The sequence below is a fragment of the Ylistrum balloti genome, unplaced genomic scaffold, assembly GCF_031769215.1.
Source record: "Ylistrum balloti isolate Yb309-2 unplaced genomic scaffold, AGI_CSIRO_Ybal_v1 Utg369624, whole genome shotgun sequence".
In the NCBI taxonomy this organism is placed as follows: Eukaryota; Metazoa; Mollusca; class Bivalvia; order Pectinida; family Pectinidae; genus Ylistrum; species Ylistrum balloti.
The window spans coordinates 667,512-692,939 of NW_026781893.1; the positions used below are offsets into that span (position 1 = coordinate 667,512).

The following is a 25,428-nucleotide window of genomic DNA, read 5'->3' on the forward strand; positions in this document are numbered from 1 at the left end:
TGATCAGAGTCATATCTTATAATATTCTTTAGTTGAGACCTATAAGCACTGCGACAAAAAAAATGAAGAAATAAAGACGGAATATTTGATTCAATGAACATTAATCCATTGACGAGAAGAAGAAAACTGTCAAATATTGCCTATTTTGCCCTTTAGGGATATGGGGATAGAAAGTGTGAAAATTAAAAAAAAAAAAATACTCAATGCTTACAATTCTAATCTCTGTCTAAACAATTTCAAGTTGCTAGTCTATTAACGAAATAGGCCACATAGTGAGTTGTATTTCAGTCACCATACATCGGGGTCTTAGATATTTGGAAATTCAGCCACTTTTACTCTGCTTTCTGTTGCTCCTCCATCACGTGGAAGTCATTCAGAGTCATATTGTATATGTATGATATCAAATTAACTGCTATCCTGTCCTTGTAACTCTGACCAAATTGGAATCATTTTCAAAATGAATCCCAAAAGTATAAATCTAACCTCCCCAAATTCATTATTTTGATAAAGAATTTAAAATCACAAACCTATTTATTTGGTTCTAATAAGTTACAATATCTTGGTCCTGAGGCTGGGGACCCGATAATTCACAATTTGGGTTAACTTTTTAGCATAATGAAAAGGATCCTGTAAACATGATATTTCAGTTCAACAACAAGCTTTTAGATAGAATTAGATTATGTTTACTGTTTATGGACAGAAATATATGTTGGACGACAACAGAAAAGAGGTGATCACACTTATTAAAAAAAAAGGTGACTTAAAACCCTAACAGACTAAATTCACAGAGAAGTATAAGAGCAAAGGGTTATATATATCCACATAGTAACAGATATGATTGGTACCATCCCTTCATTGTCTACTCCACTCCTACTGTTTCTTACTCATAGACTCTAAAGAACCATCTGTAAGAGATGTGCTGAGAAACATCAAACATATTTTATAAAAAGAACTTACCTGTAGTTTAAACTTTAAGATTCCAGTATGTAAGTGTTAGTCAGTTAACTGGACACACCAATGACCAGTGGAGGAAAATATCCCATAGGTTGTTGCAGTATGTATATCCTGCAGGTACTGTTGATCCACATATCTTGTTCTAGAACCCAACACTATAGACAGCACTATGTGATGAAGCATTGATTAACACCTTCAATAAACCAACAATGATAATTTTGTTAACATTGACTACCAGATATTCCCTACAGCTTCCAGGTCTGTCACCGGAGGGTTATTGTACCTTTAGTGTGGAGTATCATACACATCACCTACAGGGGTTTATTACACACTGTCCGACCAAGCACAGCACATGAATGAAACAGTACTCCTCCTCTCTCCCACAGATATGTAGGGGCTGTATATATATATGTGTGTATATCACACAGGCTGTTAACTCCAGGTGTCTACAATGTCAAGTATTATTTCACCTCCTCAAGTGTTCTGTTAATTATCAAATTGTCACCATATTTCTGGATTCTTTTCAAAATTTGAGTTTTTATAAAGAAAAACAGATTCTAGTCTTCCTTGGACAGCAGAGTATCCCCATGACAATGTATACACATTAAGTGTCAGTTTTCATTTTCTTCATTTGTTGTAATCTTGCTTTAACGTCTTGAATTAGCGTCCATTAACATGTAACTTATCTTGTATACATGTAATATTTAGTTTTAACTTTTAAGTCTCAAAGTGTCCATAAAATTTGCATAACATGAGGATATTCTGTACATTTTGAGTAACTCTACTCCCCATCTGCCTGGAGTACTGAGTGTTCAGGCCTGCAGACATCACATGATAATGGAGTGACTGTTTACGGGCAGATATGGTAAGAAATCTCTTCCAGATCTTCTGCTTGATGTTTAGAAATTTCCCTCCCTAGATCCAACCCCAGGGGTCTGGTGTTTCGTTGAGACAACAGCTGATTGCCACGGATAATGTTTAGACACAGTTGTAACTATAGACTTTGCTATCTAATGCACCATTGCCTTAAGAATTCAGAAAACAACCAGATTCTACAGAAACCAGAAATCAGAATCCTACCAACATTGAAGGATATATTGTTATAAATGAGTTTTCTAAGACAAAGTTCAAAACAACTACATTGCCCAGCACTGTAATATATCTATATGAGCTGTGTATCTACTTGAATATATAACTTTCAGAGTATGGATAAGTTTCTTGCAACTTCCTTTATAAACTTGTGTATGTGATAAAACATGAGATAAAGAGTTTTACTGAGACCTATAAGTAACTGCCATCAAGCTGACTTTATATAGTAGGCAGACCTCCTGGGTCAGACTGGCAGATGATGATTATCTGAGAAGGGCAAGGTTATGGGGCTAGGATATATCTTACTAATGGTTGGTATAACAGTATCCATTTCCTATACAACCTAAATATTTTCATTCCTGTCAATAGTTTTATTGCTTCTTGGAATACTTTACATGTTTCATTCTATTAAGGATTATTCTAATTCAACGTTCAAACCTCTGAGATTTATTAGTAATGAATTCTTTCATAGGGGAAACTTATGTAAAACTGTTAACACAACAGAAAAATTAAACCCTATTAAGACAAAACAAAACAAAAAACATAATGAAAAATCCTGGAAACAATCCTAGGAATGACTGCGCCATCAGGGAACATTGTAATTAATACATAAAGTATCAGCTAATCACCCCTGGAAAGAACAACAAGCTGCAGGAGACTGTAACATAGGGGGATATTGTGAACTGGAGACCCCTTCAAGTAAACATTTAGCCAGTAGAAATATGAAAAAAACACTCCTTTTTGGTGTGGCATGTTCTCTGCTGAAAGAAACAAATGCTATCTCTGTAAGGAAGTTGTAAAAATTTTAGTTTGCATGCGTATCAAGGAGGAATAGCAGTTGGCGAGTTTTCAACTAGAAAAAAAGATAGGGAAAAGGATCAGAACCGAAATTCAATCTAGTGAGATGTGTAAGGTTTCAGGACAGTACACACATTTGATGATCTATACACATCACTCCTCTGGTTTAACGCTAACTTTTTTAGTGAAGTTAAAAATAGTTGATGTCTGCGTGGTGAAGTTCCATCTAATCACGTTATCACGAGGTGGGTGTGGAGAATGCTTCGTTACTGTATTACCCAATAAAAACAGTTTTATTTGTGTGGGAATTTACACATGTTTTTGAAGAGTACTTTTATCTTGCATATATTGGAGATTTGGAACTTCGCTATACAGATAAGACCAAATGTTCTCGGTGGTTATAATGGTCGTATACTTTCACAGCAATGTTATGTAAGAACTCTAACACTTACAACAGGATTTCAAAACCTGATATCAAAAATCAGTCAATAAAACAAATTATGTAAATTACTGAATAAAAACTAAATATTACAAATATTTTAATTGAGCAAATTAACCAATTCCAATTTATATTCATTGAAGAAAAAAGAAATAAAAAGTCATCCTAATTCATATGCATACCCTTGCACTGATGTACAAAATCCAATCATCAAGTAATTTCATCATGCAGTAGGAAAGCGATGTACTTTGACAAATGTGACTGACGTCTAAGTGACAATGGGTAGTACACAGAGAGTTGTATGGTAATGTAGTCTGTCATTGTCAGTCCTGCATTAGTATATTCATCACATAAACAGACATATTTCCTATACCATAATCATTATAGCCATGTTGAAAACATGAAGATGCAAAAACATTTTAACAAAATACAATTCAATAAATTTTGCTAGTTTCCAAAACGTAATTACCATTAATAGTTATAGAATGATATTCATAAATAACCAAAATAATGTCAACATGAAAGACCCATTCCTAATGTAAAATTAAACGTAGATTTGTATTCTTGTATATTATTTTGAAAACAAAAAGTTAAAGATACAAACTGACAGATCTCAACTACATTTATCTTATGGACAGTCACAGGAAGTGCCTCTCTTCCTGGACCATGTAATCTGATAGGGTACTTTCATCTTGAAACAAAGAAAATTATCTATAGTAAAACTTATATTTAATGACAGCTGCAGTGTCTATGTGATTATCTGATGGTGTCCTTCAGTGATAAACATCTAACATGTACCATACTGCAAACCTCCCATATATCTGACCTCCCACATCACAGCTACATACACCTTTAGTGCAGCTAGATGACCTCCTACCATATCTGAAATACCATATTCATAATTCATAAGAGCTTTCTTGTGTCTTAAATATTAACATAATAATGATACAACAGATATATAAATTCTGTTTCCTGGATTTTTATCTCTTGGCAATAGTTTGTTTCAGATAAAGAAAAACCTCTCTATCACAGAAATTAGTATGTGATATCTATTTTGGGATGTTCCTATTCATTTAATGTTAAAATTAGATAATTTGCTTCTGATAAATCAATTTGCACTTAAAAAAAAACTGAGCCAAATTGATAATGTAACACATCCAAATTCCTCATGTGATTTTCTGACTACGCTGACGCTATGCTCTCTCAGGGTAAATAACGTGGAATAGATTTAGATGAAAAGATGCTCAACCTATTAGAAGATAATAACCACATTTATAAACTGAAAACACCATGACATGGGAGTCCTATTAGCTATTGACTTAGTTAGGATCACTGATTACAAGCTGATCTAGCTTTTGTGCATCATACTTATATATCAGGTAGGTACCAAACAACTACTGTACATAATTACTGAGACAAAAACTCTACAGTAGCCATGCCAACTACTGTACAGTTATCAAGACAACTTAAATATTGTGACCTTGACAACTATCATACTATATCCTAGTCTTGAAACTAGTAACCTTGACCTTTTACCTTTTTCATAGACTACTGTTTATATAAACCTTGACCTTTGCCTTTTTCATCGATAACCCTCTGCATAACCTTGACCTCTACCTCTATCATGGCCTTACTTTCTATAACCTTGACCTCTACCTCTATCATGGCCTGACTTTCTATAACCTTGACCTCTTCCTCTATCATGGCCTGACTTTCTATAGCCTTGACCTCTATCTCTATCATGGCCTTACTTTTATTAACCTTGACCTCTACCTCTATCATGGCCTGACTTTCTATAACCTTGACCTCTACCTCTATCATGACATTTCTTTCTATAACTTGACCTCTACCTCTATCATGACATTTCTTTCTATAACTTGACCTCTACCTCTATCATGGCCTTACTTTTATTAACCTTGACCTCTACCTCTATCATGGCCTTACTTTCTATAACCTTGACCACTGCCTATAACCTTGTTCTCTACCTCTATCATGGCCTGACTTTCTATAACTTGACTTCTACCTCTATCATGACCTGACTTTTATTAACCTTGACCACTGCCTATAACCTTGACGTCTACCTGTATCATGGCCTTACATTCTATAACTTGAACTCTATATCTATCATGGCCTGACTTTCTATAACCTTGACCTCTACCTCTATCATGGCCTGACTTTCTATCACCTTGACCTCTACCTCTATCATGGCCTTACTTTCTATAACTTGACCTCTACCTCTATCATGGCCTGACTTTCTATAACTTGACCTCTACCTCTTTCATGGCCTGACTTTCTATAACTTGACCTCTACCTCTATCATGGCCTTACTTTCTATAACTTGACCACTCTATCATGGCCTGACCTTCTATAACTTGACCACTCTATCATGGACATCTCTCTATATAACCCTGACCAACGTTTCTCTCATGGCGTTAGCCTCTGTGAAGCATCTTGTATTACCTTCTGTATAACCCCAATCTTTGTGTTATTATAAATGCTTCTTATGTGTCACTTTGACTTTTGTCTATCACTGGGTATATCAGTCTACAATATCCCTGTATTATGATGGCCTCTTATTTTTATCACACTCTTCCCTCTGTAATATCCTTTCCATCTGCTTTTATCATGAACTACATTACGTATAACCTTGACCTTTGTCACTTTCATGGATTTACCTTGTATAACCTTAACCTCTGCCACTATCAAAGAATGTATTCTATATAACCTCGACCTGTATCTATCATGGACCTACCATTATATCTAAACAATTAATTGTATCTATCATGGACCTACCATTATATCTAAACAATTAATTGTATCTATCATGGACCTACCATTATATCTAAACAATTAATTGTATCTATCATGGACTTACCCACTATATGACCTTGATTCTGTCTCTCTTTGTGTAACCTTGAACTAAGTCCTATCATGGATATACCCTCTGTATAACCTTGACCTCTACCTCTATCAATGGCTAAACCTCCAGATATAATACCATGACTAGTCTTGCAACTTTGCAGTTTAATAGGTTGTTTACATAGCTATTTGTTGAAATCCTCACCAAAAATCAGTGATTCTTGTAAGTACATGGTTGGCAAATACTGAAGAAAATGCAAAATTTATTGTTCTGCTCACAAATTCCCCGTATAAGCAATGTAAGTGTAACTGATATTTTAAAGATAAATGGAGACATGGTTTCATTTGATACAGAATGCAAAACATTGCTGAGTTAAATGAGAAGATAATTTCCGTTACCTGAACCCTATACAGTTTTAGTTTTTAAAATTTTCCCACAAATCTATGAAGAAGAACAGAGGAAACATTTAAACAATCTTACAACACTGTTGGTAAGATCCGGGTGTTTAACAGGATCCTTACAGGAGCGACAAAGTGTTATGTGGTACAGGAGCAACAAGGTGTTATGTGGTACAGGAGCAACAAGGTGTTATGTGGTACATGAGCAACAAGGTGTTATGTGGTTCTTGAACAGCAATTGTTATGTGGTGAATGAATAATAACTATTATGTGGTACACAAACAACAATTTGTGGTAAATGAACAGCAACTGTTATGCGGTATATGAAAAGCAATTGTACGTGAACAATGTTCATGACACCATTTTCAATTCTAGCACTGATCTTTATTCACATTACAAATTGAAGTGGACAAAAATGCAATTACCTGAACGACTAACATACTGATGTGTAGCTAAGGCCATTAAAGTGAGAAAAATAAGAGAGTATTTATCAAATTAATCAAGCTAATTTCTGGGTAGGAAAAACATTTAATTCGGTACAGAAAGTTTAATGAGAACAGTTCAGAGTTTGCAGGGGCAATTTTTTATCATGTTTTATGTAAAAAATATAACCACTTCTTTGAAACCCTGGTAAACATGAATGAAATGTTGATCTTGAGGAATGTTTAGCCTAGGTTAGGATATATTATAAAGCTGTATAGATAAGTGATCCAGCAGATGATATGATAAATGACAGGCAGGTCAGCCTAACCCAGGCTGCTGATGGGTGCTGAGAATGATGGCTTGTGTTTGTAAGAAATGTTTGGTTACAGTTTTAGCCTGTAGTAGTCACGGCCTGATGCACTCTAGGGTGGGGCCAGTTCCCAGCTGATAGCACTGTCTAGCACATTGCCATCTTATCAGTTTCAAATACAGATATCTACACATAAATCCTGGATATAATGTGTTTGTCAGAATCCTACACACAATGTACAGGACATATCTATATAGCCGCAGGTCTGTTTCCTACACACTAGTGTATAATGAATGAAATCTACCAATTACCAGCATCCTTATCTATGGTAAAAAAATATCACATCCTGGACAACATGATGGAGTAATTAAGTGATTTGTAAGATAACAAAATATAGAGAGAGACAGTAACACGGGAGCTTAAAATATCTATAATGAAACACAATGACACTATAAAAAGCTGAAATAATCATCTTTGAAATTAAGTACTAAAACATTTTACTACAACTTTTATACAAAAAACCATGAAATGCTTTGTCCAAATTTGTTTTATTTTTTAATAAAATATTATATCAGACATTATCTTAAATAATAAGATTATCTCTGAAATGTATTACTATCAAGATATCTGACTTATATCTTGTTTATTTCTAGAAATAAACATTTTAAGTAACTTCTTGTCCAAATCATTATCCTTTCAATCAAGAACAACTTTACTTTAATCGTTGGGTGAAACAATGTACCTGAATTACCAGGTATTACCAAATCCAAGTTATGCCTATTTCAATTTCACAATGTCAATTTTTTTGAAATTAGAATTCCTGTATATTGAAAGTCAGTTGGTTATAAACAGAAATAATTTAGGGTAACGATAACGATAACGACATGAATGGTAACCTTGGTTTTAATATCAGCAAATCAAGTAAGTTGTCATTTCAAGTGAAAATTTTTTTCTAAATCAATAATTTTCTTGTATTTCACTACAATCTGAGAGATCATTTCAAGTTCTGTTATAAAAAAAAAAAAACTAGAGTATAAAAACAAAAAATGGTAACAGTTCAGTAAAAAATTCAATAGTTGTTATTGTTGCACTTGACAAACCTCAATCATTTTTATCAGAGGTAATTGCAAGGCAGTGGTCTGATAGAGAAAATGATAATTTACAAAGCACTTAACACCTCAACAACATCGATGAATACAATATGATTTATGAAAAATCACATCTTTCTTCTGTTTCCTCTCACATTTTGTTTTTTGAAGACACAAAGAGTGTCAGAATTCCTTTGTATTGTCAAACATTACATTATATGTATTGTCTACAGTAAACTAGCAATCATACTTTATCAATTATCATACATTGACAAATACATATTATTGTATATTATCACATACAATAGAGCAGATGTTATTCAAATAATTACAACGTCCAATAATTACCCCCAGGATCAGACTGAAGGTGACACAATGGTTTAAGTGGATAGGTATTTTAAATGTCAGTGATGGATACATACCAGTAACTGGTACAAAGTTTCTAAACAAAATTGCTTTAATCCATAGCTGGAAAAAATTGTTTTGACCAATGACTGAGCTAAAACAATGTTTTCAGCAAGAAAAAAGGGCCCTATGACTAGAACATTGTCATTTTGATCCCTGATAGAAACATTATGTCTTTGTCCCTTTTACTGGAACATGATCTCTTTGTCCCTTTTACTGGAACATGATCTCTTTGTCCCTTTTACTGGAACATGATCTCTTTGTCCCTTTTACTGGAACATGATCTCTTTGTCCCTTTTACTGGAACATGATCTCTTTGTCCCTTTTACTGGAACATGATCTCTTTGTCCCTTTTACTGGAACATGATCTCTTTGTCCCTTTTACTGGAACATGATCTCTTTGTCCCTTTTACTGGAACATGATCTCTTTGTCCCTTTTACTGGAACATGATCTCTTTGTCCCTTTTACTGGAACATGATCTCTTTGTCCCTTTTACTGGAACATGACCTCTTTGTCCCCTTTACTGGAACATGATCTCTTTGTACCTTTTACTGGAACATGATCTCTTTGTACCTTTTACTGGAACATGATCTCTTTGTCCCCTTTACGGGAACATGATCTCTTTGTCCCTTTTACTGGAACATGATCTCTTTGTCCCCTTTACTGGAACATGATCTCTTTGTCCTTTGATTGGAACACTATCTCTTTGTCCCCTTTACTGGAACATGATCTCTTTGTCCCTTTTACTGGAACATGATCTCTTTGTACCTTTTACTGGAACATGATCTCTTTGTACCTTTTACTGGAACATTATCTCTTTGTCCCCTTTACGGGAACATGATCTCTTTGTCCCTTTTACTGGAACATGATCTCTTTGTCCCTTTTACTGGAACATGATCTCTTTGTCCCTTTTACTGGAACATGATCTCTTTGTCCCTTTTACTGGAACATGATCTCTTTGTCCCTTTTACTGGAACATGATCTCTTTGTCCCCTTTACTGGAACATGATCTCTTTGTACCTTTTACTGGAACATGATCTCTTTGTCCCTTTTACTGGAACATGATCTCTTTGTCCCTTTTACTGGAACATGATCTCTTTGTCCCTTTTACTGGAACATGATCTCTTTGTCCCTTTTACTGGAACATGACCTCTTTGTCCCCTTTACTGGAACATGATCTCTTTGTACCTTTTACTGGAACATGATCTCTTTGTACCTTTTACTGGAACATGATCTCTTTGTCCCCTTTACGGGAACATGATCTCTTTGTCCCTTTTACTGGAACATGATCTCTTTGTCCCCTTTACTGGAACATGATCTCTTTGTCCTTTGATTGGAACACTATCTCTTTGTCCCCTTTACTGGAACATGATCTCTTTGTCCCTTTTACTGGAACATGATCTCTTTGTACCTTTTACTGGAACATGATCTCTTTGTACCTTTTACTGGAACATTATCTCTTTGTCCCCTTTACGGGAACATGATCTCTTTGTCCCTTTTACTGGAACATGATCTCTTTGTCCCTTTTACTAGAACATAATCTCTTTGTCTCCTTTACGGGAACATGATCTCTTTGTCCCTTTTACTGGAACATGATCTCTTTGTACCTTTTACTGGAACATGATCTCTTTGTACATTTTACTGGAACATGATCTCTTTGTACCTTTTACTGGAACATGATCTCTTTGTACATTTTACTGGAACATGATCTCTTTGTACCTTTTACTGGAACATGATCTCTTTGTACCTTTGACAGGAACATGATCTCTTTGTCCCTTTGACTGGAACATGATCTCTTTGTCCCCTTTACGGGAACATGATCTCTTTGTCCCTTTGACTGGAACACTATCTCTTTGTCCCCTTTATGGGAACATGATCTCTTTGTCCCTTTTACTGGAACATGATCTCTTTGTCTCTTTTACTGGAACATGATCTCTTTGTCCCCTTTTACGGGAACATGATCTCTTTGTACCTTTTACTGGAACACTATCTCTTTGTCCCTTTTACTGGAATATGATCTCTTTGTCCTTTGACTGGAACACTATCTCTTTGTCCCCTTTACAAGAACATGATCTCTTTATACCCTTTACTGGAATATGATCTCTTTGTCCTTTGACTGGAACACTATCTCTTTGTCCCTTGAATGGAACATGATCTCTTTGTCCCTATAATTGGAACATTATCTCTTGTTCCTTGACTGGAACACTATCTCTTTGTCCCTTGACTGGAATATTGTCTCTTTGTCCCTTTTACTGGAACACTATCTCTTTGTACCATGACTTGAACAACATCTCTTGTTCCTTGACAGGAACATGATCTCTTTGTCCCTTTGACTGGAACATGATCTCTTTGTCCCCTTTACGGGAACATGATCTCTTTGTCCCTTTGACTGGAACACTATCTCTTTGTCCCCTTTATGGGAACATGATCTCTTTGTCCCTTTTACTGGAACATGATCTCTTTGTCTCTTTTACTGGAACACTATCTCTTTGTCCCCTTTACGGGAACATGATCTCTTTGTACCTTTTACTGGAACACTATCTCTTTGTCCCTTTTACTGGAATATGATCTCTTTGTCCTTTGACTGGAACACTATCTCTTTGTCCCCTTTACAAGAACATGATCTCTTTATACCCTTTACTGGAATATGATCTCTTTGTCCTTTGACTGGAACACTATCTCTTTGTCCCTTGAATGGAACATGATCTCTTTGTCCCTATAATTGGAACATTATCTCTTGTTCCTTGACTGGAACACTATCTCTTTGTCCCTTGACTGGAATATTGTCTCTTTGTCCCTTTTACTGGAACACTATCTCTTTGTACCATGACTTGAACAACATCTCTTGTTCCTTGACTGGAACACTATCTCTTTGTCCCTTGACTGGAACATTGTCTCTTTCTCCCTTTTACTGGAACACTATCTCTTTGTACCATGACTTGAACAACATCTCTTTGTACCCTGATTGGAATATTTCATCTTGTCCTTTTACTGGAACACTATATCTTTGTCCCTTGACTGGAACACTATCTCTTTGTCCTGTGACAGGAACATTGTCTCTTCATCTCGTCCTTTTACTGGAACACTATATCTTTGTCCCTTGACTGGAATATTGTCTCTTTGTCCCTTGACTGGAACATTATCTCATTGTACCTTGACTGAAATATAATGTCTTGCACTTTTACTGGAACACTATTTCTTTGTCCCTTGACTGGAATATTGTCTCTTTGTCCCTTGACTGGAACATTATCATTTTGTCCCTTTACTAGAACACTATCTTTTTGTCCCTTGACTGGAACATTATCACTTTGTCCCTTGACTGGAACATTATCACTTTGTCCCTTGATTGGAACATTATCACTTTGTCCCTTGACTGGAACATTATCACTTTGTCCCTTTACTAGAACATTGTATCTTTTTACCTTGAATTAAACATTATCTTTTCATCCCTTGACAGGAATATTATCCCTTTGATTCCTGACAGTAACATTATCTATCTCTTTGATCAATGAGAATAAAATTCTCTTTGATTTTCGACCTGAAAAAAATCCCCTTTAATTAATGAATGAAACAAAAACTTTTCATCATTTACTGAAATGCATAGAGATTAATTTTACTGTGAATTAAACAAGCATTTGTCAATTTATCAAATAGCATGTCAATATTTCAAACCTACCAAAACCAGATTCATTGATTATGGCAATTTTTTTTTAAATGAAATTCATGTCTGCAAAATCACTGTATATATATTCACAACCAGACTGGTAAAATATCAGAAATGCCATTAATACTCAGTTTACAATCATGCATAATGAAATAGTCTCCTTAAAATGATCATGCTTTATCATATAGGATACAGTTGCTTTTCATGTGTTCACTCTCTACCATTTATAAAACAACAAAACATTCCTTTTTGTTTCGATACAGAAAAAAAATCTACTTCATTACAAACCAGTAATATGGGGTGCCCTTTGTTTACTATTTCATACAAAGGAATTGATATAAAAAATGAAAGTAGATTATTAATAAGACAATCCGTAAGAAATCAGCACCAGTAATTATCCATTGTCCTGAAAATGTCAATCATTATGTGATTAGCTTACAGTTTCTAATTGATATAATAAAAGCTCTATAAGCATATAATTCTGAAACAGGATAAAGAGACTCACTCATTTTATAGAGCTAGCCAGGATGTAATAGCTCATTTAAACAGGGAATAAGTTTTTCACTAAAGAGGAAACTTTTTACAATGGAACAACTTGAAAGAAGAATGTTTTTAATGCATTTTGAGAAATGAATGGATTCTTTTAATGGTGAATAGAAACAATTTAGAGTGCATTCACACTAAACCTGTAACAAATTACGTCAGGTTTTCGATCTCAGTGAGAGCTGGTTTTCTCTACCTGTTATCATTCATCTGAGGCATAATGTTAGAATTCTGTCAAAAAAACAAATATCAACTACAGAGACAAGGATGATCAAGACTTTGTGAAAAATTACAGTAGTTAATCCCGAGGCACAAAAGTGGATGACTTTGCAGCAAAGGTGATACATGTCACTGTTTGAGAGGAGAAAATCCTGACTTACACAGTACTTGATATCACAACAACATCTCAGTCAGCAGAATTGATATTTTTTTCAAGTAAAACCAATTTTCATGATGTTTTACTTACTATGACCTTAATATGCAAATACAATACCTGCACCCATCTTTCATAGCCCCAAAACAAAAGATTAAAAACTCTCGGTCTCCTTACAGTCACATTAGCAATTACGACTAAGACATAGAGTGATCTCCCTTCCTCGAAAACATTTATAGAGCCAAAATGCGGGACAGCCTGGCAGAGAAGGAAAGGTGAAGATAGGGTGGGAATCCATAATGTTATGGTAAGTATTACTTGAAAAGACTTCAATTTCATTTCAGTAATAATTACTATAACATTAGTATGTGAATTTGAGACTTCGAGGCCAGGCAGCCCATCATAGCACAGCCCAACCCAGAGAGCACTCCAGGTTGAAAGGGAAAGATTCAAGGAACCTCCAAAAAAGTGCCAGATAACAACTGGCAAGTACCTCTCCCTGAAAGAGTAGGGGTCCCAACGTGGTGTCGAAAGGCATAAGAATGAAAAATATGCCAGACAACTGAGGAGACACAGTCACAGACAGACCAACCAGTAGAGGACCAAGATAGTACAGACCCTCAGAATGAGGAGCCAAGGACATCAGATAGAAATCTGTCCTGCAATGCCAAAAGGAAGCAAACATGACCTCCTGAAAGGAGAACCTATTGAAGAGGGGCCAAGATGCTGTGAGGGCGCTAACCTCACGAGCCCACACCTTCAATCTGCCTGAGCCTGATTATCTGAATACTCATAAGCATACTGATGAACTGGCAAACCCACCTTGAAACTGACTGGGAAGAGATATCCAGATGACCCTCTTTGATGGGCAAAAACAGATGGGATGGAGAACCCCACACCCCCTTCCCCCACTCCCTAGTTCTATCAAGGTAAGACTTCAGCACCCGACAGGGACAGAGCAATCTATTATGCTCCTCAGGACCAGTCAAGGCAAGAATCCTAATGGGATCTTGGAACCTGATTCTTTGCCAAAAATGAAGAATCAGTCAGAACAGTTACAGCAGAATAACCTCTAGACCAATGTAGACAGGAACAAAGTGAAGGCAACGCAAGGACCTCGCTCCTCCTATGACAAGAAGTCAGAGCAACAAGGAAGACTCTACCTTGAAAGTAACAAAATCCAAACGGCTCATATAGAGCATGCATCAGGGAATCTAGCACAAGAGCCAGATTCCACTGCCAGGCTAGCTGCAAAACCCTGGGCCTATCTAGAGCAAAGCCTCTAATTAGGGCAGAAAGAGAGGAGGATGAACTTATCTCTTTCCTGCCATGAAAAGCAAGTATGCTGGCAATAGCCATACATTAACCAGCTATAGTGCAAAGGGGCCAAAAGTGGTCCCTAAACAGGTAGAGAAGGAATTCCCCAATCTACTGCACAGAGGTCTTGATGGAATCAACCTCCCTGCCTACACACCAATCACAGAAGACCTTCCACCATGATTGGTAGATGGCAGAAAAGGAAGCCCTGATAGATCGTCAGATGTGATCTGACAATTCTCAAGAAAAGCCTGTCTCAGCGAGGCTTCCTGAGAAGTAGCTTCCATGCATGAAGGTGGAGGATTCTATTGACTGTATGCGTATTGTCCTGGATCAAAGCTGGTGAAGGGTATTTGATCTGGTGGATCCATGAATTCTATCCATTCTGGAAGGAATGCAGCATGATGCCCACATGCAGGAAGATCCAGACAAGAGTAGATCAAGTCCCTGCTATGCAGAAAAATCGTCGAAACAACCAGAGCCTGATCCTGCATGAGGACATGAGCTTGTGGCAAAAGGACCGCTGTTCCTATGTACAAGCTCGCTGTCTGTAGCAGCCAAGGAGAGGGAGGAGTCAGGAACTGATCAGCTCAGAGCCAGAGACAGAACTCTAATTTAACTTAACAAGGTTCCCCCTTCCGCTGGAAGTAGAAGATGAATTTCTCTTATGGCAGGAAGAAGATTGCTGGGAAGACTTTAAAGTCTTGATTTGAGAACACCTATGGCCAATACATTATCCTACCCAAGACATACTTACTAATAACAACTAAGAATTGTAAATAAGTTAGAATACTTATGAAAAAATAGCTCAAAACATACAGGCAAACGATGGAAATGAAGAAAAACAACAACAGCAAAAGAGAAAAAGTTGAAAACAAGGCCAAAAAACCATAATGGCAGACCACAATCAAGCAAGCCAAAATAAAAGTAATATAGAGCAGATGGGCATTAACAACGCAAACTGTGCAAATGAGTGGCTGAAAGGCAAGAAAAACTCATCTGAAACATTTCAGCCCATAGAAGTGCCATAAAGGAAGGATTACATCAGCCCTTCTTTAGTTTCCTCCAACAAATTGTTATTAACTTTCGAAGACTTGATATTTTAGAAATATGGAATGTTCCTACTGGAAGAGGGTACAAAAGAGTTCTTACTGCAGCAGGACACAGGAGAGTTCCTGCCACAGGAGGATACTGGAGAGTTCTTACTGCAGGATGATACAGGAGAGTTCTTACTGTAGGTTGATACAGGAGAGTTCCTTCTGTTGCAGGACACCAGCATATGCTAGAAATACCAACTGATAATGCATGCAAATGACCCTATACCATAATTATGACATTGACATCAGATAAGGAATCAAACCTCAGCACCAACATGAAAGGTTATATAATGGTCTCATTGATAAATATTCTGTTTCTTTGTGTGATATGATGCTGGACACGTTTGATTCTCGTTAGTTTGTCTGTTGGTTCCACTATTGTATACCTTGATCTTATTTGAGAATGTGACATAACTTACTTGGATTGACCAAGTTTTCCAATGCGGGTGTTGTCAATGAAACAGAAAAAACTTACTCTTCCAGAACTCCTGGTCTTATTCTCCTTGGACTTTTTCAGGAGTGTTTGTTCATATCTTGCCCTTGTTTTATTGAATTTGAGTTTGGATTATGATTATCTTCAGAAGTTGGTATTTTCTTGTTACCAATGTGCCATCTCACCATACTTATCCCCTTTAAAAATATACTACACTTCAAGTTTTGCAAACTTTCAAGTATCATTCTTCTTTCAGGTCATCTCCTATTTTGAAACATTTCCTGAATTACATTATTGTCTAGACCACTTTGAAATGCCTAATCAGTCAGTTAAATCTTGATGTACCATTTGTTATCTTAATGTTGCGATACAGCGACTCTATCTCAAGAAGGACAATGTGTCCATTAATAAAACCACTGTGCAGTATTGGAGCACTTCTATCATAACCTTCTTTGCTTTAGAGGCAATTGTTCCTTACAACAAACAAACACATTGGTTTCAAGCCATAAAACTACTTGATTTAACAATACATTTTAAATTACATCATCTTGTCTTTCAAGTTTTCACATGTTTCTTTTAAACCTGGCGGTTTTGTATTAGTCTGATTTTGGTGTCAGAATCATATTTCTGAAAGAGATGACAGAGATGAGCCCAAGCAGACAGAGTCCATGTCAGACAAGGAGGAGGGGTAGAGGAGCCTGACAGGAAGGGTGGTGGGCACATTTGTTGTACATCAAGGGAGGGTGGGGCCCTGTCAGACTGGCTCCCCTTAGTATGGCATTCCTGATAACAAAGTGTTGCTATGGAATTGAATTGCTGCCTCTGATTTTGACTGGTATGGTGTAAAGCTGCGCCTATGATATAATACTGATTAAATTAGAACCTTATCTGAATGCATGAGATAACAAACAATATGTATGACATGAGATATATCACTGCAGAAACCACTGATTCTTAGTGCACCAGAAAGTGGGGAGCAACTCTGACAACAAAATAAAAACGAGTGTGCATCCTTCAGTAAGAATAGATGGGAGTTCCAGTGGCAACATACAAATTTTTCCCTGAATATTGATATTTGTCGTCGGTCTCTTTGTTAGTTTGGTATAATGTCTCCAATTATCATGATACATGTGTTCTCATTCAAGATATCGTTCAGCACATACAATCTACTGAAAATGTAATATTATAATTTTGAAGGATTTCATTTTTTATATATCTTTGCAGACAGAAAAAAATTGTAAAAAATTGATAGCTTAAAAAATGAAATATTAGAGAAAACCACAGCCTGTTTTTATGGATATTATAGGAATTTTTTCTTTCCTTTTTATGCTTAGAGTTTTAGATAAAATAGATAAATTTGATCCAGTGAAACATTTCAGACAAAGATGATTTAAGCTAAAAAAGCTTTTGATATCTTTCTTCATCATTTTTATGAAATCATCTTTTTACGTATCCTTATGTTCACAATGATAAACTTTGACCTCAACATGATTATAACATGTCTTGATCTCTGTTCCTGTTTTGTTAACTTTGCACGATGCAGCCAAATGAAGTTTATGAAATAGAAATGAAGATCAAGATATATTTTAAGTCAGACTGACTTTGTTTCTAAAAGTTTGGTTCCTGTTTTTCTTCACAGAAACAACTGTAGGTTGATTCTATTGAATAAATGAAGCAAATTCCTTTAAATCTAGATAAATTTGAAAGGTTTAATTGTACTAAATAATTGGATTTAAACAAGATTTTCATGCTTCCACTAAGTATGAATTAGGTTTGTGACATGTCTATCAAGATCCATTGGGGACTGGCATGTAATACCAGATATATCAAAGATCATCCTATCTCCAGCTTAGATAGAAATAAACATTATAAATTTCATTATTGTTGGCACAAACTAAGAAACAATTATCATTATATAATATGGAAGAATCAAGATTTTGTTTATCTAAATCTGATATAAGGCACAAATATTTTAGTTGAAGTAGAGTTATAATTACAAACAGGGCTAATATTTCAGGCTTGGAGTTAAAATATAATGATGAAAGTATGCCTATTGTCCATTGTATTTCTGTCAAATCTGACTGAATCTCGGCTGATATTTTCATGGTTACATATCCATTACACATGCCTGAGAAGCATGGGGTCTAGCATTCTACACAGGAAACTCTACTTTCTTCAGCAGCTTAATTTCATAATCGTGATTCAATGTGAAAATTACTGTGAAAAGCTGAAAGTAAAGTATCAGATAAAAACTTGAAGTCTCCTTTTCATAGATATCTGCATTATTTGAAATCCTGTAATCTTGAGCCCTTCGCAACAAGAATGTTCTACGTCCATGCTATAATTGATATGAAATGCTAGTCTAACATATTTCAGCTAGTGCACATTTATAAAGATTAACTTTCCAAATACAATATATGCCATTTTCAATTTAAAAACATTTTGCCTAAATATATTTGAAATAACTCCCGTATTTTAAAGCTATTTTTTTCATAAAGAGATATTTGATGCCTTTTATGATTTGTGGGTACTGGCATATTTCTCACAAAATCTCCATGAAATAATCTTATTTGAATGTTTATCTAATATGAAATTCACTAAACAAATTCCATTGTTTGATATGTCAGAAGTTGTACTGAACTCCTTTAATATAGATATTACATTTGCATGAGTGTAAGATTCTATTCATCATAAAGTATGTATATCTAAAAACAAATAAGTGAAAAACTCTAAAGTTGATTTCCCTATCAGAGTACTTTGTTTGACATGGATAGATTTACACCACTGTGGCAATCACATAACATCATCAAGTCGTGACTTATTTGTAATGTAATAAAAATATTTTACGCACATGTTATAAAATATTTACAACATTGACATAACACAACTGGCCACTGATGATAAAAATGGTAATTCAAAACTGTGGTAACTGTATCATGAAGCTTGCTCTGCTACAAACATCATACAAAACCATAATGGCTGCAGCTATAGGTTTGCATTACCCTAATTTAATTTGTCTAAATATGTATTATTTTAGTTCTTTTAGTTTGAGAACATTTATTTCATTGATATCTAGATGTATTTCATATATCCAATGTATGATTTATCTTATCACCACCATCTTTCTCTGTCTGATTTCTTGAGTATATGGTACCTAATGTTGCTGAGCGGGTGTTCCTCTCTATACATGTGAGGTCTCCAATATATAAACCCTGATAAGCTGACCTTCCAGGTGTAAGCTAAGCTTGTTCTAAGTCTCTAATCAATTGTTGTGTTCAAGTTGACCTTTAACATCTACCAAGTTTACAACCCCTTCTAGTTTTTAACAATCCAAAACATCAAACAGAGTTGGGAGACATGCAAGCTGGCAGCTGTGTTGTGTGATGGGAACTGGGAGGCTTGTTAGTGGAGGTCGGGACCCTGCAATGGAACTATTTACAGAAGTACACACAGCCAATAATAATATTTAGTTTTTAGAGGATATAGAGGGTGAGAGCTATAATAGACCTGTATTTAGGTGTGTTTGTTTTTGGTGCCCTTTCTGACACTTGAAATTGCCACCATGCCACAAGGAACCATGAGGAATGCCACTCAGCATCTCTGTACCACTCTTTCGCCTCCTAAATGCCAACACTTCTAAACATGCTGACACCAATGCCCCATATCTGTCCAGAATAGTATGCCTTTTTATTACAGAATGGCAATGAAAAACAGCAAGGGTGATGAATCAGACCTCGTGGGGAATATTTTGCTGAAACAAATTTTGGAAGAAAACACAGGGCGTTTTCTTCTCAAGAATACTTCATCACCTTCAATGATCAGTGTATGTTTTAGGTTATTTCGGTTACTGGTCAGTGTGTTGTAGGTTACTGGTCAGAGTGTTGTAAGTTACTGGTCAGTGTGTTGTAGGTTACTGGTCAGTGTGTTGTGTGTTATAGGTCACTGGTCAGTGTGTTGTAGGTTACTTGTCAGTGTGTTGTAGGTTACTGGTCAGTGTGTTGTAGGTTACTGGTCAGTGTGTTGTAGGTTACTGGTCAGTGTGATGTAGGTTACTGGTCAGTGTGTTGTAGGTTACTGGTCAGTGTGGTGTAGGTTACTGGTCAGTGTGGTGTAGGTTACTGGTCAGTGTGTTGTAGGTTACTGGTCAGTGGCTGACATCTCTTTTATTTATACACCAACTGTTTTGTACATCAGATTGTAATAGAGAACACATGTTCACATGATTGTTCAAATGCAAATATCTTAAGTGACTTAAAATTTCGTGCTTCAGATGTGAGTTTATCTCAAATGACTGTTCAAATGTGGTTATCTCTCATGTGACTGTTCAAATGTGGTTATCTCTCATGTGACTGTTCAAATGTGGTTATCTCTCATGTGACTGTTCAAATGTGGTTATCTCTCTTGTGACTGTTCAAATGTGGTTATCTCTCATGTGACTGTTCAAATGTGGTTATCTCTCATGTGACTGTTCAAATGTGGTTATCTCTCTTGTGACTGTTCAAATGTGGTTATCTCTCATGTGACTGTTCAAATGTGGTTATCTCTCATGTGACTGTTCAAATGTGGTTATCTCTCTTGTGACTGTTCAAATGTGGTTATCTCTCATGTGACTGTTCAAATGTGGTTATCTCTCATGTGACTGTTCAAATGTGGTTATCTCTCATGTGACTGTTCAAATGTGGTTATCTCTCATGTGACTGTTCAAATGTGGTTATCTCTCATGTGACTGTTCAAATGTGGTTATCTCTCATGTGACTGTTCAAAAATTCTAAGTTCATCCCTATTATAGTTTTGATACACAAAAGAGTTGAATGATTTTCAAAAACAAATAGTCTGAAAGCAAGGAATTGTTACCAAATAATTCTTCAAAGTAAATCTGTGTGACATTGCAGAGATTTCCTCTTAATCATCAACCTCATCAGATCTCTTCCATAACAAAATACTACCTCTCCTGTCTCTGCATATTTGCCATCTGATTGGATTTCAAATCTTGTTGTTTTTTTTGTCACAGGAAATATTTATCAAGGCGAAAGTTTAAAACTAAAACTTTGAGTAGTGTTGGAAAGAATTGAATATGATAGAACAGCAACAAAAAAACTGGCAAGTTTCACTGACCTGATATTATCCATTGGAACATGCATCCATAACAATTATGAAAATAAGGCAAAATCAGACTAAAAGTTTGAAAATAATTGCATGACAGAATGTAATAGAACAGCATATTGTATCGCACCAATGGAGCAGTAAAGGAAAAAAAAACTGAAATTTAAAAATTAACATTAGTCAACACTCTGCATTGCGTGACAATGATGGAGATTTGTGTTGAACCTCCCTTCGTCATGCTCTATCCATCAGACAGGAGAGTCGCACACAATGTCTGAATCAAGTGCAGGTCTCAAAGGATTTCATAAGCAGCTTAGATGGCCGTAGACAATCACAACAAACAGAAATAAATTGTTATGGTATATTTTTTTAGAAATAATTATCTCACTGAACAACAAGGATCCAAGAGACTCTGCAACTAAAAATACCACCAATTTTATCTGGATTGTCTGGGTACAAGTAACTAAAACAAACAGCCAAACTGAGCTACTGTTCTTATAGTCATCAAGCCTTAAACAGTCTACAAAATCCATATTCTCAAAGACAGTGATAAAATAGATCAAATTCATGCTCTAAAGATAGTGTAGAATATCAGGACAAAATTCTAAAGATAGTGATGAAATATCAGGACAAATTCTAATGTTATCAGGGAAGAAAAGATCTATGTTGTCTGGGAAGAAAAGATCTATGTTGTCTGGGAAGAAAAGATCTATGTTGTCAGAGAAGAAAAGATCTATGTTGTCAGAGAAGAAAAGATTTATGTTGTCAGGGAAGAAATGATCTATGTTGTCCAGGAAGAAATGATCTATGTTGTCCAGGAAGAAATGATCTATGTTGTCAGAGAAGAAATGATCTATGTTGTCAGAGAAGAAATGATCTATGTTGTCCAGGAAGAAAAGATCTATATTGTCAGAGAAGAAAAGATCTATGTTGTCAGAGAAGAAAAGATCTATGTTGTCAGGGAAGAAATGATCTATGTTGTCTGGGAAGAAAAGATCTATGTTGTCTGGGAAGAAAAGATCTTTGTTGTCTGGGAAGAAAAGATCTATGTTGTCAGAGAAGAAAAGATCTTTGTTGTCTGGGAAGAAAAGATCTATGTTGTCAGAAAAGAAAAGATCTATGTTGTCCAGGAAGAAAAGATCTATGTTGTCAGGGAAGAAATGTTGTCTGCGAAGAAAAGATCTATGTTGTCAGAGAAGAAAAGATCTATGTTGTCAGAGAAGAAAAGATCTATGTTGTCAGAGAAGAAAAGATCTATGTTGTCTGGGAAGAAAAGATCGATGTTGTCTGGGAAGAAATGTTGTCTGGGAAGAAAAAATCTATGTTGTCAGAGAAGAAAAGATCTATGTTGTCAGAGAAGAAAAGATCTATATTGTCAGAGAAGAAAAGATCTAGGTTGTCAGAGAAGAAAAGATCTGTGTTGTCAGAGAAGAAAAGATCTAGGTTGTCATTGAAGACAAGATCTATGTTGTCTGGGAAGAAAAGATCTATGTTGTCAGAGAAGAAAAGATCTATGTTGTCAGAGAAGAAAAGATCTATATTGTCAGAGAAGAAAAGATCTACGATGTCAGAGAAGAAAAGATCTGTGTTGTCAGAGAAGAAAAGATCTAGGTTGTCATTGAAGACAAGATCTATGTTGTTTGGGAAGAAAATATTGATGTTGTCTGGGAAGAAAAGATCTATGTTGTTTGGGAAGAAAAGATCTATGTTGTTTGGGAAGAAAAGATCTATGTTGTTTGGGAAGAAAAGATCTATGTTGTCATTGAAGAAAAGATCTATGTTGTCAGGGAAGAAATGTTGTTTGGGAAGAAAAGATCTATGTTGTCATTGAAGAAAATAGCTATGTTGTCTGGGAAGAAAAGATCTATGTTGTCTGGGAAGAAAAGATCTAGGTTGTCAGAGAAGAAAAGATCTATGTTGTCAGAGAAGAAAAGATCTATGTTGTCAGAGAAGAAAAGATCTAGGTTGTCATTGAAGACAAGATCTATGTTGTTTGGGAAGTTGTCAGGGAAGAAAAGATCTATGTTGTTTGGGAAGAAAAGATCTATGTTGTTATTGAGGAAAAGATCTTTGTTGTCATTGAAGAAAAGATCTATGTTGTCATTGAAGAAAAGATCTATGTTGTTTGGGAAGAAAAGATCTATGTTGTCATTGAAGAAAAGATCTTTGTTGTCTGGGAAGAAAAGATCTATGTTGTCCAGGAAGAAAAGATCTATGTTGTCATTGAAGAAAAGATCTAGGTTGTCATTGAAGACAAGATCTATGTTGTCATTGAAGAAAAGATCTAGGTTGTCATTGAAGACAAGATCTAGGTTGTCATTGTAGAAAAGATCTAGGTTGCCATTGAAGAAAAGATCTAGGTTGTCATTGAGGAAAAGATCTTTGTTGTCAGGGAAGAAAAGATCTATGTTGTCATTGAGGAAAAGATCTATGTTGTCAGGGAAGAAATGCTGTCTGGGAAGAAAAGATCTATGTTGTCATTGAAGAAAAGATCTATGTTGTTTGGGAAGAAAAGATCTAGGTTGTCATTGAAGACAAGATCTATGTTGCCATTGAAGAAAAGATCTAGGTTGTCAGAGAAGAAAAGATCTATGTTGTCAGAGAAGAAATGATCTATGTTGTCAGAGAAGAAAAGATCTAGATTGTAATTGAAGACAAGATCTATGTTGTCAGGGAAGAAAAGATCTATGTTGTTTGGGAAGAAATGATCTATGTTGTCTGGGAAGAAAAGGTTGATGTTGTCAGAGAAGAAAAGATCTATGTTGTGTGGGGAGAAAAGATCTATGTTGTCAGAGAAGAAAAGATCTAGGTTGTCAGAGAAGAAAAGATCTAGGTTGTCATTGAAGACAAGATCTATGTTGTCAGAGAAGAAAAGATCTAGGTTGTCAGAGAAGAAAAGATCTATGTTGTCACAGAAGACAAGATCTAGGTTGTCAGAGAAGAAAAGATCTAGGTTGTCAGAGAAGAAAAGATCTAGGTTGTCAGAGAAGACAAGATCTAGGTTGTCAGAGAAGAAAAGATCTAGGTTGTCAGAGAAGAAAAGATCTAGGTTGTCATTGAAGACAAGATCTAGGTTGTCAGAGAAGAAAAGATCTAGGTTGTCAGAGAAGAAAAGATCTAGGTTGTCATTGAAGACAAGATCTATGTTGTCAGAGAAGAAAAGATCTAGGTTGTCAGAGAAGAAAAGATCTAGGTTGTCAGAGAAGAAAAGATCTATGTTGTCAGAGAAGAAAAGATCTAGGTTGTCATTGAAGACAAGATCTATGTTGCCATTGAAGAAAAGATCTAGGTTGTCATTGAAGACAAGATCTATGTTGTCAGAGAAGAAAAGATCTATGTTGTCAGAGAAGAAAAGATCTAGGTTGTCAGAGAAGAAAAGATCTATGTTGTCAGAGAAGAAAAGATCTAGGTTGTCATTGAAGACAAGATCTATGTTGTCAGAGAAGAAAAGATCTAGGTTGTCATTGAAGACAAGATCTAGGTTGTCATTGTAGAAAAGATCCATGATGTCAGTTGTGAGCAACAGGAGCTTCATATATATCCTTTGATTGTTTATCACAAATTTTTTAGTAATTTATATTTAAACTGTAAAAACTAAAAGCATTTTTTTAATGATTTTTAAAATAATCCATAAATTTACATTAATTCTGGAATGGAATTAAAATTGAAAACATTAGCTTGACTAGCACACTGACTTACTTTACCATCACAAACCGAAACGCGGTGTTGGTAATAAAATTGACCTGTTTTAGGAGGGGACATTAGGACAGAATGATATTTTGTTCTTATGAGAATTCATGGCAATCATGTGTTACGATTGCAGCTATTATTTGATATGTATTGGCGGGCTCTTTGGACCCGAGATGATAATCGAAATCTGTGCTGTTACACAATGTCTGCAGTTTCGACTTTCAAACCTATCAGGTCTACCACTTTGGGAATTGCAGCATACTTCTAGTTTCAATGTGTTTTGAAAACAATAACACAAAAAAATCAAAACCCCGCTGCACTACAAAATGATGCATGCGCCTGTGCTTCAATGATCAAATTCTATCCTTATCTACAACTTCATCAGTACATACAATGCTGGCTAACAAAACATTGGAGGGTTTCAGGAACTCTAAGCTGGAAAA

The 25,428-nt window shown here is 35.7% G+C and overlaps 2 protein-coding genes across 3 annotated transcripts in view; one reads left to right on the forward strand and one right to left on the reverse strand.

Moving 5' to 3' along the window:
* The window catches only part of LOC132550297 (sex peptide receptor-related protein 2-like), a 58,939-nt gene that overhangs the window by 21,810 nt on the left and 11,701 nt on the right, over positions 1-25,428 (reverse strand). Inside the window, exon 1 of one of the 2 annotated variants that reach the window (XM_060214345.1) lies at positions 958-1,634. The exons of the other annotated variant lie outside the window; for it this stretch is intronic. The gene's annotated coding sequence lies outside the window, so the exon portion shown is untranslated. Of the gene's footprint in view, positions 1-957; positions 1,635-25,428 lie in introns of those variants that run through there. 2 annotated transcript variants of the gene reach the window in all.
* LOC132550602 (golgin subfamily A member 6-like protein 22) lies at positions 15,064-23,535 on the forward strand. The gene is made up of 4 exons (XM_060214695.1): positions 15,064-15,195; positions 15,769-15,896; positions 21,945-22,621; positions 23,297-23,535. The coding sequence occupies exons 1-4, from the start codon at positions 15,064-15,066 to the stop codon at positions 23,533-23,535; spliced, it is 1,176 nt and encodes a 391-aa protein (XP_060070678.1).

Bases quoted from the DNA above. Each gene is read 5' to 3' on its own strand.
- LOC132550602 (XM_060214695.1), top strand. From the start codon at position 15,064: ATGATGCCCACATGCAGGAAGATCCAGACAAGAGTAGATCAAGTCCCT. The intron at 15,196-15,768 runs GTACAAGCTCGC...TTGATATTTTAG, and splicing joins AAAAGGACCGCTGTTCCTAT to AAATATGGAATGTTCCTACT. The intron at 22,622-23,296 runs GTCAGAGAAGAA...TTGTTTGGGAAG, and splicing joins GGGAAGAAAAAATCTATGTT to TTGTCAGGGAAGAAAAGATC.